The 15,680-nt window shown below is 45.8% G+C and overlaps 1 protein-coding gene across 1 annotated transcript in view; it reads right to left on the bottom strand.

Annotated features, from left to right (window-relative positions):
- The window catches only part of LOC308156308 (myosin-IIIb), a gene marked incomplete at both ends in the record, with an annotated part of 39,783 nt that extends 33,461 nt beyond the window's left edge, over positions 1-6,322 (bottom strand). The window contains 3 exons of the mRNA XM_080529653.1: positions 4,512-4,642; positions 5,131-5,196; positions 6,221-6,322. Coding sequence (XP_080385779.1) covers positions 4,512-4,642; positions 5,131-5,196; positions 6,221-6,322 — 299 coding nt within the window. The remainder of the gene's footprint in view (positions 1-4,511; positions 4,643-5,130; positions 5,197-6,220) is intronic.
- Positions 6,323-15,680: the final 9,358 nt, after the last annotated feature.

The following is a 15,680-nucleotide window of genomic DNA, read 5'->3' as shown; positions in this document are numbered from 1 at the left end:
ACATGACAGCTTTACACTCTCTCCACTGTAGAGACAACACATGACAGCTTTACACTCTCTCCACTGTAGAGACAACACATGACAGCTTTACACTCTCTCCACTGTAGAGACAACACATGACAGCTTTACACTCTCTCCACTGTAGAGACAACACATGACAGCTTACACTCTCTCCACTGTAGAGACAACACATGACAGCTTTACACTCTCTCCACTGTAGAGACAACACATGGACAGCTTTACACTCTCTCCACTGTAGAGACAACACATGGCAGCTTTACACTCTCTCCACTGTAGAGACAACACATGGCAGCTTTACACTCTCTCCACTGTAGAGACAACACATGGCAGCTTTACAAGGGCTCTCTCCCACTGTAGAGACAACACATGGCAGCTTTACAGAGGGCCACTCTCTCCACTGTAGAGACAACACATGGCAGCTTTACAGAGGGCCACTCTCTCCACTGTAGAGACAACACATGGCAGCTTTACAGAGGGCCACTCTCTCCACTGTAGAGACAACACATGGCAGCTTTACAGAGGGCCACTCTCTCCACTGTAGAGACAACACATGGCAGCTTTACAGAGGGCCACTCTCTCCACTGTAGAGACAACACATGGCAGCTTTACAGAGGGCCACTCTCTCCACTGTAGAGACAACACATGGCAGCTTTACAGAGGGCCACTCTCTCCACTGTAGAGACAACACATGGCAGCTTTACAGAGGGCCACTCTCTCCACTGTAGAGACAACACATGGCAGCTTTACAGAGGGCACCACTCTCTCCACTGTAGAGACAACACATGGCAGCTTTACAGAGGGCACCACTCTCTCCACTGTAGAGACAACACATGGCAGCTTTACAGAGGGCGGGCACACACACACACACACACACACGCTCTCTCCACTGTAGAGACAACACATGGCAGCTTTACAGAGGGCGGGCACACACACACACACACACACACGCTCTCTCCACTGTAGAGACAACACATGACAGCTTTACAGAGGGCGGGCACACACACACACACACACACACACACACACACCCACACACACACACACACACACACACACACACACACACACACAGACAGACAGACAGAGACAGACAGACAGACAGAGACAGAGACACAGACACACACACCCCCCGACAGACAGACAGACAGACAGAGACACAGACAGAGACACAGACAGAGACACAGACAGACAGACAGACACACACTCACGCACGCACACGCACTTTAAGCAGAGGGTCAGTGTATCTTTTGAGGAACTGAAATAGGGCAACTTATTACATAAATGACTAAATCACAGTCCAAAGTAATCCCGTCTCCAATTGTTTACAGAAATGTTCATTCCTCCTGACCCAGAATCACAAACCCATTTGCGAGTCAAAGAGAGCTTAATATGTCTCCCAACCAAATTGGTAAGCAGCAGTTCACATGAGTGCACCATTAAAAACCAGAGCTGGGATTTGCATGAACAATATAACTTGCAAATGTGCAGACGATATTCCTAATGGCTGCTCTTTGTGTGTGTGTGTGTGTGTGTGTGTGTGTGTGTGTGTGTGTGTGTGTGTGTGTGTGTGTGTGTGTGTGTGTGTGTGTAGGTGGGTGGGTGTGCAGAGGGAGGCAAAGCACATACCAGGGTATCTGTGATAAGCCCTGATTACAAATGGCATCTACAGCAACAACTGGATGTCTAACCACTAATGTTAGTTCTGGTCCACTTATAAATGTTCCATACTTTCAGCGCTAGTTAATTTTCCATGACATCATCAGACTTGACTCTGCATGACTCTCGCCTCAGAAATCCCCACGAACAACATCAACTCCAAGTTCACGTCCAAAAACAACAGCTAAAATTCAACCCCCTGAAGGAACTGATGATAAGATGCCTGCTGTGTTTCTGCCTTATCCATGTTCACAGGACCTATACTGCAGGGTCCATGGCAACTCTATAGCATGTCTGATGGTAACAATAGGCCAACCTAAAGGTCAACCTTTAACCATCGATATATATAGCCTATGGGTGTACCACCCCCTATTGTCAGACCTAGTCCCCCTGTTAAGTATAGACATGTAATTTACGTTCAATATGTGCGTACATTTTTTTTTTTTTCTTCTTCCTTTAGGTCGTCAATCACATTTTTTCTTCATTGCCCCGGGCAACCATGGTCCTGGTTCAGCCCCTCCTCCCACCCCAGGACTGCCTGACCGGTTCATTCATCAGTGACATGGCCGTAACCCGGGGCGATGGGCCCCATTCAGATGCCGCTGAGGCTGCTGGGAATGCATGCGTACGCTTGTTGAAACAATGGGGGTCCGATGCTATACAACCAACCAGCCAGCCGTGTGGGTCCGGAACAATCCACAACCGCTCTCACTGATGCATTGATTCAACTATTAAATGGACTGAAACGGTAAATGGACTGCCTTACATAGCGCCTTATTCCAAAGCTCTTTACAATGGCCTCTCATTCACCCATTCACACACACACATTCATACACCGATGGCGACAACAAGCTACCATGCAAGGCGCCGGCCCGCTCATTGGGGACAATTTGGGGTTCAGTGTCTTGCCCAAGAACACCTCGACATGTGGCCAGCCGGGGTTCGAACCGCGGATCTGACGACCTTGCGCCGGCTCTACCTCCTGCGCCACAGCCGCCCCCACATGTACCGTATACAACCCTCCCCTAGTCTAGATGGCTCTAGAAGCTACAGTAGTGGATATCTACACAACCCTCCCCTAGTCCAGATGGCTCTAGATTCTAGAAGCTACTTGGTGACGTGACACCGAACAGCAACATCTCACTTTCATTGTTAACTGATTCAATAACCAGCCAGATAAACACTCCTACCGGCTGCTGTTTCCATCTGTTCATCTGACCGTTCTAGCGATTTTTCCAGCCCCGAGGACACAAATGTTCGGCTGATGCTGATGATGAAGAGTTGGGGTAAAGATAGTCTAGGGTTGGGCCATTGGTCATTATGGGCTAGGGTGGGGACGGAACACAACAGCGCTGTACTGTACAGTAGCTGGAGACAGACCATAATAAATCAGGGTACATTACCATGACAACCATGACCCTAGATGGGAGATATCAAGTAAGTGTACCGTTCTCCTGCAGATGCTGGGAAAACACAGTACTCTCAACTCAATAAACGGTCCATAAAAATAGCGTAATAAATCTGTTAATGAAATGCGAGACCGGTGCGACCAGCTGAACAGTACCGTTTACACAGTAGAGAGAGATCATAAGGCCTTAGTTATCATGGCTGCTTTTCGGTCTAAAGTTGGGTGGTGTTATCTATTTTGATATACCGGTACTTGGACTAAACCTCTTAACTGGCTTAGGAAATGACAGACATATCATCATTTTGCCATTCAACTTTGAAGATGAGGGATAAACAAAAAACAACAACTAACTTTCAGATTCAAATCTCTCAAAACAGAGAAGAGGCAGTAATCTACAGTACAGCACAGATTCTGAATATCCCCAGCTGGAATGATTGACAGCCAGCCAACCATAGTAAACCCATAGGTTCTGGCAAACACATTGAGGAGAGCCCCCCCACCCCCCCCACCACCCCCATACACACACACACACCATCCCATCCCATCCCATCCCATCCCATCCCATCCCACCCCTCATGTCAACAGAGTTTACAGTAAAGTGGGTGTATTTCAGGGGCAGAGTTCCAGTGTAACCGCTCGGCCCTTAGGGAGATATCTACACACTGTAGTGGAAAACCTCAGGGCTGGATACCGGATGCTGCTGCTGCTTCTGGAGTCACATGCAGCCCCACCAACCTCCACACTGGTATTGTAATTATGGTTGTGTGCTGAAATAAAAACTGCTGAAATATGATTTCCAGGAGCTACACAGGGAAGATGCTATAACGGACATCTAGGATGGTATAGAATCATGGGGGGGAAGAGAGAGAGAGAGAGAGAGAGAGAGAGAGAGAGAGAGAGAGAGAGAGAGAGAGAGAGAGAGAGAGAGAGAGAGACAGAGAGAGAGAGAGAGAGAGAGAGAAAAGTTGGCAGTATGAGAAATGGACTTTGAAAGAGGAGGGGAGGGACAGAGACAGAAAGACAGAAAGAAAGAAAGAAAGAGAGAGAGAGATACAGAGAGAATGAGAGGGTGAAGATAGAGAGAAAGAGAAAAGAGGAAGGACACAGACAATGAGGTTAAAATCATGGAGAGAGAGAGAGAGAGAGAGAGAGAGAGAGAGAGAGAGAGAGAGAGAGAGAGAGAGAGTTTCTTCAGCCTGCACTAAAAAGGTGCCGTATTTCACACAGGAAGGTCGCCGAAGTCACACAAGGAGAGCTGTGTTTCCTCCCTGCTTACACAGGACCTGTTCACCAGGGGTAGAGGCTTCAGGGGTAGAGGCTTCAGGGGTTAGAGGAGCTAGACTGGGATGGACTGGGCTGGACTGGACTGAGATGGACTGGGATGGGGAAACAGGTAATGGACTAGCTTGGACATTGGAGGACCCACCTGATGACGATGCACTGGTTCTGTGGCGCCGTGGCCAGTCTGCCCAGCATGGACTGGTAGGCTCTGTCTGCCACGGCAAAGATGTGGGGGGGTAGAGAGCTCTTCTCATGGCATTTATACCTCTCTGAGACCTGCAGAGAGGGAGGCAGGCAGGCACACATAGGCGCGCACACACACACAGGCGCACACACACACACAGGCGCGCGCACACACACACACACACACACACACACACACACACACACACACACACACACAAATAAACTAATTTTCTAGGGAAGTTACTAAGCAGCATATTTTATACAAGATTACTAGCCTGTCATGTCCCTTAAACGGACAGTTCACTCAAAAGTTTGGTGACTAAAAGCCCTGATATTGGATGGAAGGCAAGGTAGAGAGACCCATATCTTATGGAGAACTACAACTTTAGGTATAGCGTCCAGTCCTATTGTTAGACAAGAACTTCCATTCTGGATTGAAGTGTCTGTATTCATGCCTTTGTGTCGACCTCTAGGCCTGCCAGGTCAAACTGAGTCACTGAACAGAGCAGTCTTCAGGAGGAGAAAGCTTGCCAGCTGCACTAAAAAGGTTTATTTGTCTTGTGGGAGCAGCTACTCACCTCTTTCTCATAGAGTGGCAGGTATTTAAACGGGTTTACGGCCACCAAGATGTCTCCAATGTAGGTCTGACACAGACAAGGAGAGAAGGGGTGTGAGTTAGTGTACCGGCAATGACTTGGTTAAACTGGTTTACTGTGAAACTGGAGTGACAAGCTGGGTGTTGTTGTTGTTGTTGTTGTTGTTGTTGTTGTTGTTGTTGTGAGCATTATACATGCTAAAATTAACCTAGAAACAAAAAGGCCTTGTTTGAAAAAAATTATAATCTGACAATCTTTCAAAATATCACACATTCCTCTCCATGTGATTAATAGCAGCAGAGCTAAGATATGATGTAAGATTATGTTAGCCATGCATGACTTAAAAGCGTGCTAGTGCAAACATGCTCTAGTCTAGAGCTAAAGGTTGAATAAATATGATGAGTGTGCGTGTGTGTGTGTGTTGTCAAAGACAAACACTACCTCTGCTGTCACTGGACAAAGATCTGTGTGTCTTAGAAACGACAAAGCCATGGATTCATGACATGCTGATGATCTATGGACTATTGTATTGTGTTGTTGAAATGAATATTTGATTTAAAAACAAGCTTGTATTCAGGTAGACAGACTCTAACCGTTCAACATAGTCAGACAAGTTATGACATAGGCTACGCAGTATTGACGTTGTCTGTTCAGCATGCTGATTTTGAAATGCAGATCACAGGTTCTAGGGGACGGTATGCAACAGGACACAACACGTCCTTGTGCAGGACATTACAGAGGTTGTACTAACAATGACTATAAGGTTTCTATAGATGTCAGTCCGTCGTGCACGTGGCATTGGTAACGTTTTAACTGGAGGGGAGCAAACCCCGGGCTGACACCGAAATCACGGTAAGGGAGCAAAATATGGTCTGTTCGTTCTGTCACTATAATATACTGTACGTGCCGATCAAGCTGGAGAACAGAGATCAGATCGTCCAGTAGGTTCATCAAACAATGCCAGACAGACAGCAAGAAGACACATTGCGGTTACAATGTAACCGGTACAACGCGGATGTCTTGAAACCACAACAGTGAACGTTTAATTCATGATGTCTGAACTTTCACTCACATAGATGCGATCTTGTTTGAAGCGTTCACTCAATGACTCCAACAAACTTTTCTCATCCAAATCCGACAGAGCTGCCAGATCTTCGTGGAGAGACTCCACCATAGCTTCAGCTTTGTAATAAATCAAACTCTGATGATGTAACTTTGTGTACAAAGTAAACTATCCCAATGCTTGATATTTAAAAAAAAACGTCTTTGGCTTGAGTTTCTTGGCGTTTAAAATCCAGATAAACCTCTTAAAGCGATAGTGGTGTTAAAAAGCCGTGAATAAAATCCACTGAGTCAGGCAGTGCGCACTGCAGTCTGTATCGTAGTGTAGTTCTCTCTCTCTCTCTCTCTAGGGAGCACTGGAGTTAAAAGGCTCGCGCAAGGGCTCTCTCTCTCTCTCTCTCTCTCTCTCTCTCTCTCTCTCTCTCTCCTTCTGAGAGTGCATTAACTCTTATCCTTCCTCCAGCATACAGCGCTCAAAGTTAGTATTTTCATTGTATCATAAACAATCTTGATTTTATTTAAATGTCTTTATTAGGATAGAGCCCTTGAGCTGTGTCATCTCGTCTTCTAATTAATTTGCTGCTACTGTGTAAACCAATAGGGGAAATCCATTGAAATCAGAATCAGAAGACTTTATTGGTTTGGGACAGTGGAGCACGGTTTACAGCAGGACAGGTGCAAGACAGGACAAGACAGTGCAAACCAACATCAGTGCAAGAGTCATAAATAATATAAATATAAGAAGTGCAAAGATCAAGTGTTCAAGTGTTCATATCCAGACAGTCCAAAGCTCTCTGGGTGGGGGTGGAGGGAGGGTAGATAGATAGGGGTCAGGTCGGGGGGTCGGGCCTTCACAGTTTTTAGAGACCGCACCCTCCTGCCTGAGGGGAGCGGGGCTAAGAGACCGTGTCTTGGGTGTGCGGGGTCAGCCATGATCTTCCTGGCCCTCCCCAAAGCCCTACTTTTAAACAGGGCCTCAAGGGGGGGCAAAGGGCAGTCAATCACCCTCTCCGCCGAGCGTATCACCCGCTGCAGCTTGGCCTTGTCCTTGGCCGCTGCAGCGGGGAACCAGATGATGATGGCGGAGGTGACGATGGACTCAAATAATGGCCGTATAGAAGTTCACCAGCGTGGTCTTTGGGAGGTGGAATTTCCTGAGCTGCCTCAGGAAAAACAGTCTATTCTGGGCCTTTTGTTGGGCCCTGCACATCATAAGTTCCTTCAAACAGGTTAGTCAGCCGAGGCTCGTAGACCCGCAGGTCGAGCGATATGGTTCAGTAAGTGAGGGTCTATCTGCACATCAGCGACACTCTGCTGTCTCTCTATGCGGGTGTGTATTTATTGACTACTTTTGACACTGTAGGCTATGATACTGTAGGCTGATGAGATACTGATGATACTGTATGACTATGACATGCTAGCTCTTTCTTTCACACTTCTAATCTTGCAGTTCTCGATTTGGCCCAGTGCATCTGAGAAGCACAGCTTGGAGACAACACTTCTCACTCGGCCACCTGCTCTTGTGGCTATTGTGAGAACACCTCAGGTCTAGGTGGAAAGCGTGCTTGCCTGCCTGCCTGACTGACTGACTGACTGACTGACTATGAGGCTCGGTCAAACAGATCATAACAAAGTACCGGTACTTTCGCCCCAAAAGCACTTTAACTAGAGATTATCTATATTGAAAGAGGCTTTGCCTAAACCTCTATCCACCATACATAAACAGACACTAGGCCCCGTCCTAGAACAACCCCTAGCCTCTATACCCACCACACTAGGCCCTGTCCTAAAACAACCCCTTGTTACGGTCAGATAGGGAACCCAAGCGCAGACACAGACAGAGACAGGTTAAAGTAAAATAAAGTATGATTTATTTTAGGGAGTAGGCAGAGAATGGTCGTAGGGCAAGCGGGGGGTCAGGCAGGGGGCGTAGTCAGCAGGCAGGCAGGGGGTTTAGGCAGGAGGGGTTGTCGGCAGGCAGGCAGGGGGGTTAGGCAGGAGGGGTAGTCGGCAGGCAGGCAGGGGCTTAGGCAGGAGGAGTAGTCGTTAGGCAGGCAGGGGTCAGGCCGGTAGGGCAGGCAGGCAAGAGGGCAGGTAGGACAGGCAGGCAGGAGGGCAGGTAGGGCAGGCAGCAGGAGTCCGGTAGGGGTACTGGGGGGTAAAGGCAAAACAGGGGTAAGTAGGAGGCAGGTACAGGCAGGGTAGTAAAAAGGTAGGGGAGCTGGAAGCGTATCTTTAAGGTAAGCTGAAGCTACGATCTGGCAGAGAAGTGAAGGCTGGAACGGGTCTTTATGCAGGGCTAACGATGAGGTAATAGTGAACAGCCGGACAAAACGCACACCTGAAGCCACTCCTGCCAATTAGAGGGAGAGAGAGAGAGAGAGGGAGAGAGGGAAAGAGAGAGAGAGAGGCACTTCCCACTACCTAGAGGTAGAGGGCGTGACACCCCTAAACCCTCCATACCCACCACACTAGGCCCTGTCCTAAAACCACCTAGCCCCTCTATACCGACCACACTAGGCCCTGTCCTAAAACCACCCCTAACCCCTCTATACCCACCACACCAGGCCCTGTCCTAAAACAACCCCTAACCCCTCTATACCGACCACACTAGGCCCTGTCCTAAAACAACCCCTAACCCCTCTATACCCACCACACTAGGCCCCGTCCTAAAACCACCCCTAGCCCCTCTATACCCACCACACTAGGCCCTGTCCTAAAACCACCCCTAGCCCCTCTATACCCACCACACCAGGCCCTGTCCTAAAACCACCCCTAGCCCCTCTATACCCACCACACTAAACCCCGTCCTAAAACAACCCCTAGCCCCTCTATACCCACCACACCAGGCCCCGTCCTAGAACCACCCCTAACCTCTATACCCACCACACCAGGCCCTGTCCTAAAACCACCCCTAGCCCCTCTATACCCACCACACTAGGCCCCGTCCTAAAACCACCCCTAGCCCCTCTATACCCACCACACCAGGCCCTGTCCTAAAACCACCTCTAACCCCTCTATACCCACCACACTAGGCCCTGTCCTAGAACCACCCCTAGCCCCTCTTTACCCACCACACCAGGCCCTGTCCTAAAACAACCCCTAGTCTCTACCCCACTGGGCTTCAAGTGGATGTGAAGGATGTGGCAAGATATCATAGACAGGTATGGTACGGTACAGGGGAGAGAGAAATTGGAGGACAGGCTCATTAAAATGCATGGAATGGAATAGGGAATGGTACCAATCGAAAGTAATCCGAAGTGATGAATGAATGAATGAATGAATGAATGACGGTATAAGTTACGGTACAGGGGAGGCTCCCTCATGTCAGAGAACTTTATGCTTTGTAGCATAAGAGACCATAACAAAGATGACAAATCCCAAAATCATTTATTTTTGCTTTGTACAATAGAGAACAATCACATATTCAAAATGCGAATGCACTTTAATACATAAACTCTAACAAATTACATTTGCGAAAGACTTCAACTTCAAAACATAGCATGACATCTTGATTTGAATGTGAGTGCTGTATGTGCACAGTATGCAGTCAACCTGTAAGTTTACGTAACGAAAAAGAGTGATCAGTCGCGTGCTCCAGTTCTTATGACACTGAACTGACTAACTGAAGTTGAGAAATCCAGTTTAATAGTTAAATTACACAATGCATGACAATATCCTTTCCTCTCCAAGCGCAGTAGTGGTTTCTTTATGGTTTGAATGTTATCACATACAGTACACACTGATCTGTGTCTAGCCTTAGCAAATACAGAGATACTGTCTGGTGAAGTTAATAATTGGAATACAGGCTCATTGTAAAGCATGGAGCGGAATGAGGAACTAAAGTCTGACTTCTACCTCCAGCACCAGTGTCCACTGGTGTGTGTAGTCATTGTTCATCAAACTGGTTCCCACAGTTGGTAATAACAGAGTCTAGAGAATGCACATTTTCACGTATCAAAAAGAAGCACAGTACAGCATCTAAAAACTAAAACTAAAACAATACACAATTAAAAAATAAAATAAAAAAGTGGAAGAAATGATGAACTTTAAAACTGAAAAAAGATGTTGTGTTCTTCAGCTCATCTCCATGGTTGGTACTGGCTGGTGCCGTTTCTTGCTGTTCTTCCTACAGGGAAGGCAGTGATGTTAATGTTCAAATGTAATTGATGCCACTTCTTCTAATTGAATCTTAATCATTTTCTGAGGTAACGCACTCGAGGATATGACAATGAACTTCTGATATCAAAGATGACTTCTGACGCTGTCTCTTTGAAACCAAACCTTATTGATTTACATTGTAAGAACAGGGCACTTTTCCTTACCTTTGAACAACAAAGAAGGCAATAGTGCTGATCACTGCCACTCCAAAAACTACGAATCCCAGAATGCCCACGATCAGTCCTGAGACAGAGAGCAAACAGAAGAAACCAGCTGAGTGTTACCTTTTCATTAGTTTACAGTTACAAAGGAAATCATCAAGAGATTATAACACACACACACGCACACACACACACACACGCACACACACACACACACACACACACACACACACACACACACACACACACGCACACACACACACACACACACACACACACACACACACACACACACACACTACAGAGGCATTAAAGGTATGATGCTATGCAATATGGTATAATATACCGGCATCAGTGGTAGTCTCATCTGGGTTGGGTACTGGGCCAGCACCAAGCTGCCTGCCTGCCTTGGCTATAGAGGAGACAGAAACGACACAGAGATCCAATGAACTAAGTGAACAAGCACAGCATGAGAGTGACCTCTAGTGGACGAATGCAGTTAGGCGACTGGAGCCTATTGAAGGCGAATTCGAGAGGATGGATAGAACACAAGTTACACAACTTACCCATACACATACTGAGACACTGCTCTCTGGTCTCAAAGCGGTTACCGTTGCCGTGACAGCCGCCGTAGTGGAATATACGGCAGTTCTTCTCCTCCGCGTGGTAGTAGTACATCAGTACGTTGGCGAAGCAGCTGCCGTGGTCCAGGGGGAGGCTACACACGGCCTCTGCATGGGATGGAAGCAAGGGGGGGGGGTGGGTTAGTGGTCCAGGGGGAGGCTACACACGGCCTCTGGGATGGAAGCAAGGCAGGGGGGGGGGGTAGGACTGGCATGACATTTTGGAGGTCTACTGTTGGGTGTTCGTTCATATTGTAATTGTATGTATTTGTATTTATTGTTTATGTTTTGTTTGATTATTGATTATGTTTTATGATTGATGACTGTAGGCTATATAATAGGCCCCTAAACCAAAAAAAATATGTACATAAAACCCAAAAAAATACAGTTATTCGACTGTCAATGTGATAGAACCTTTTTGGGTTTCATGTAGAACCATGTCCACAGAGAAATGGGTTCCACATGGAACCCAAATGGGTTAAAAGGCTTCTTCGTCAGCGACAGCGAAGAGCCCTTTTCAAACCTTAGTTTGTACTTTTATCAACAGTATGACACACCCACACAGGGCATGGTCACGTATAGTAATGCATACAAAATTCATAAAAAGTAAATTTTTACCAAATAGTTTTTGGTAGAGTATACCATGGTTTGGTTATGCCTATTTATTTAATATCGAGTGGTGGGTGCAGAATTCCTATCCTCATCAACAACAACTCATCAATCTTTCACCAGTTACTGTAAGACAAAGCATACCTCAACACATTCATATACAATTCTGCAACAAGTCTGCCCTATATACTCCCTCCTTGGTACAGAAGCTCCACAACTGAATCTTCCCCAAACAAAATGGCCGTCATGCAGTAAAGTACAGGGGAGGCTGGTGGAGGTACAAATCGGAGGACGAGCTCATTGTAATACGTGGAATGGAATCAGGAAAGTTATCAAACACATACATTCCATGCATAAAAATAAAAAAAAGAGCCCGTCCTCCGATTTCTACCTCCACCAGCCTCCCCTGGCACCGTATCTGCCCTCCTTCCCTCCTTCCCTCCTTCCCTCCTTCCCTCCTTCCCTCCTCCCCTCCCTCTGTAGCCTACCTGCAACAGGGTAGAGCTCGTTGTACTTGGGGGAGCAGCTCTCCATACAGTCCCTGTCTGTGTTGAAGCGGTTCTCGTTCCCTTCCTGTCCTTTATAGAAGAAGGGGAAACAGGCCCCGTCTCCAGCGCTGTAGACATACATCAGTTTCTTCTCCTCTCCGGTGCCCTCGCTCATCGGTTCACTGCACTGCGGGCCTGAGAGGGGGAGGTGGTGGACACTCATCAGTTAAAAAAGAAGGGACGCGGGGGAAAATGGTGCCAACCACAGTAGTACCGAAAAGGTTTCTCTTACAGAGGAACCTACCCGGAGGTCAAAGAACCCTTTTTGTTTGTGGTGGTCTAACCTGTTCTCTGTGTAGTGTGTAGGAGGGGAGGCTGGTGGAGGCGGTAATCGGAGGACGGGCTCATCATGTAATTACAATGAGCGTGTCCTCCAATTTCTACCTCCACCATCTTCCCCAGCTACAGCAAACTGCTTACAGTTCACACCTCACACAGCCAAAACAGGGGGAATGGAAGAGATACAAAGAAAAGTGAACCATACTCACTCTCCGCTGAAGCGTTAGAAATCATAACTCCACAGATAAACAGTTTTAAGAGTAGATTTGCCATGGTTTCCACGTTGAAAGGCCAAGACCAGAGATTCCCTCCACCACAGTGTAATGTCTGTCTCTTCTCAAATGCTGCTGACTAAGTCTGAGCCGTTGTATACAGGTAGTTACTAACGTCCTTTGGACCCCTTATCAAGCACACAGGTTTTTATGACCTGGGAGTGTTTCTCTCTCTCTCTCTCGACTTCTTCCCCCCTCCTCATGGTTTCTGTCATATGATAATGACTGACAGGAGTATATTGGCTACACTTTTTGTGTGATCATAATTTGATAGTGTTCACTGTAGATGAGTAATCAAGCATTTCACACACAGACACACAGAAACTAGGCTAATACGTGTACAACCGATACTTCATACATTACATACAGTATCTACAAGGTCATACATGTATGAGGAGGTCAACAGGCTCATCATACAGAAACTAAACCTTTGACACAGAAGCTCTATAATGAGTGTGTGATAAGGTTGAACAAGCCATCTGTTATAGAGAAGGTGACAGACTCGCCTACAATTCAGACCTGGACAAAATATTTGAAAGAATATTGAAAAAAATATTGAGGTAGACTTGATCTTCTTTTCTTTACTCAGAAGTGCGTACACTTAATGCAAAGCAGCTTGCGTCACTGTGGTGCCGTGTGTTTAGATGGGTTAGTTAGTGTAACTGAGTTCAGGCTTCAAGACTTGTGTGATACTTATTACCGTACCTATAATTATTGTATTATTTTTTGAAGGATAATGTAATAAACCAATAACACATTTATTTGTTTGCTTGTTTCTAGGTTGCCTTTATTCGTTAATTATTCCGTTTTTATATTAGTCTTTTGTGTATATTTTAATTTATGTTATGCTATGCTGTACTGTATGTGCCCTACTGTTTGCACACACACACACACAAACACGCACACACACACATACACACACACTTTTATTACATCTCACTGTACAAGTACACAAGAATCAATTCTTTGTGCTTGGGTTCCTCAGGAACGTGCACACTTCTGCATACACTACACACATATACCCTCAAACACACATACTGTACTTGTGTGTGTGTGTGTGTGTACTGTACATACTGTATGTGTACACGCATACACACACCTCTGTGTGTTTGCGTGTGTCTGTGTGTGTGTGTGGGTGCATTTGTGTGTCGTTCTCTCTCAGGCTCCAGCGTGTGTGTGCCCTGCTCTGTGCCGTCCTGCAGCTGTGGGGCGTGTGCCTTCGTCCCGTCCCGCCCAGAGGAGGCAGTGTCAGTTGGTTTATTAACTACACTACACCTCATACATTGTTCTCTGTACATCAACAAATGTGGAGCTGCACCTTTACTTACTGGACAGAGAGAACAATAGAAGCCACCACTGCTACTGCTACTCATACTGCTACTGCCACTCCCCATAAGGACAGAGAGCAAACGAACACAACAACAGACTCTGTTTGGTAAGAGAGGATTTTGTAATCCTAATTCTCAATGCAGAAACTCTATCAGATGTTACTCTGTCATACAGACTGATCAAGAGATCTTAGAGAATCAAGAGATCATAGAATGTGTAAAGTGATAGATAGAATGTGTAAGACAATCTCCAATGATGAAATGTAAAGAAGAAGTTTAGAAGAATGTGATTTCCTTTGTCCAGTTGACTATTACACAAACATATCAGAGATATTACTTATGGTGTTTATATAGACATAGCAGCAGTCGAGGTGGTCTTGGTTGGGTTGGGTGCTGCTCCACCCGACTCTGCAGAACACAATTGAACTACAGTAGCACAGCGGCTACAGGAAGTCTGCTTCTGTACTGTGTGGTAGAGTAATAAAGCAGGGACCACTTGTGGGCGAAACAGGATTGCAATTGAATGAATGAATGAATTTATTTGACACGTTTTTAAAATGGGGTATACAGTTATCGGCTCCAAAGGAGCCTAAAAAGCATACACGTATAAAAGAGAAGAAAAAGAACGTCAAGGACAACACAAGAAAGACGGAGGTTTATTTCCATTGTGGTCATTTGATCTTAAAAGCTGTAACAAGGTAGAGAGATAAAGGAGAGAGTAGGACAAGCAAAGACATTGGCAGGACAATCAGCAGGACAGGTTTGGCATCCAGGCAGTAGTTTACAATAATAAAAATTGTATCATCCATTATACAGTGATCCTATAAATAGAAAAAAAACAAATACAAACCCTACACTGATTTTTATCACCTAACATGAGTTATAATAATGTTCTAGGCCCCCATATACATTACCTAATTACTAAAGAGACATTTCTTCAGATGACTTTTAAAGCTGCTCAAGCTCAGTATTGGTCTTTAGGTAGACTATTCCATTGTTTGGCAGCAGAGTACAAGAATAATTATTTTCCCATCAAGCTATTCAATTTATATGGTACAAAATCAGTAGAGCTCCCTCTAGTGGAGTACTGGTGGCACTCCCTAATACAGTTAAAATAATTATGGAAGTACTTCACCCAGGATAATTCTTCGCACCAGGCAAAGTTTAATCATTGAGACTAGGGTTAGCTAGCATCAACCTTGAGCCATCTAAGGCTTGCAAAATGAGAGGTTTAGAGGTGAGTACGAGAGGGAAGCTTCAATACAATCCTCACTAACTTGTTCTGAGAAGTCTGTAACCTATTCTTTAGCTTCTTGTGTATGCTACTATACCATGATGTGCATGCATAGTCGAAATGACTTTGTACTAGAGCCCCAGCTAAAGTCAGTAAAACCTTCTTATCCAGGAATCTAGATATTCTGCTCCAAAATCTTGAATTTGAATTGAATTGCAGTTTCGATGAGTGGGTGACTTAAGTAGAGTAGTTTTA

Source organism: Nansenia antarctica (assembly GCF_963989245.1).
Source record: "Nansenia antarctica genome assembly, chromosome: 4".
In the NCBI taxonomy this organism is placed as follows: Eukaryota; Metazoa; Chordata; class Actinopteri; order Argentiniformes; family Microstomatidae; genus Nansenia; species Nansenia antarctica.
This window is presented reverse-complemented; position numbering and strand designations above follow the sequence as displayed.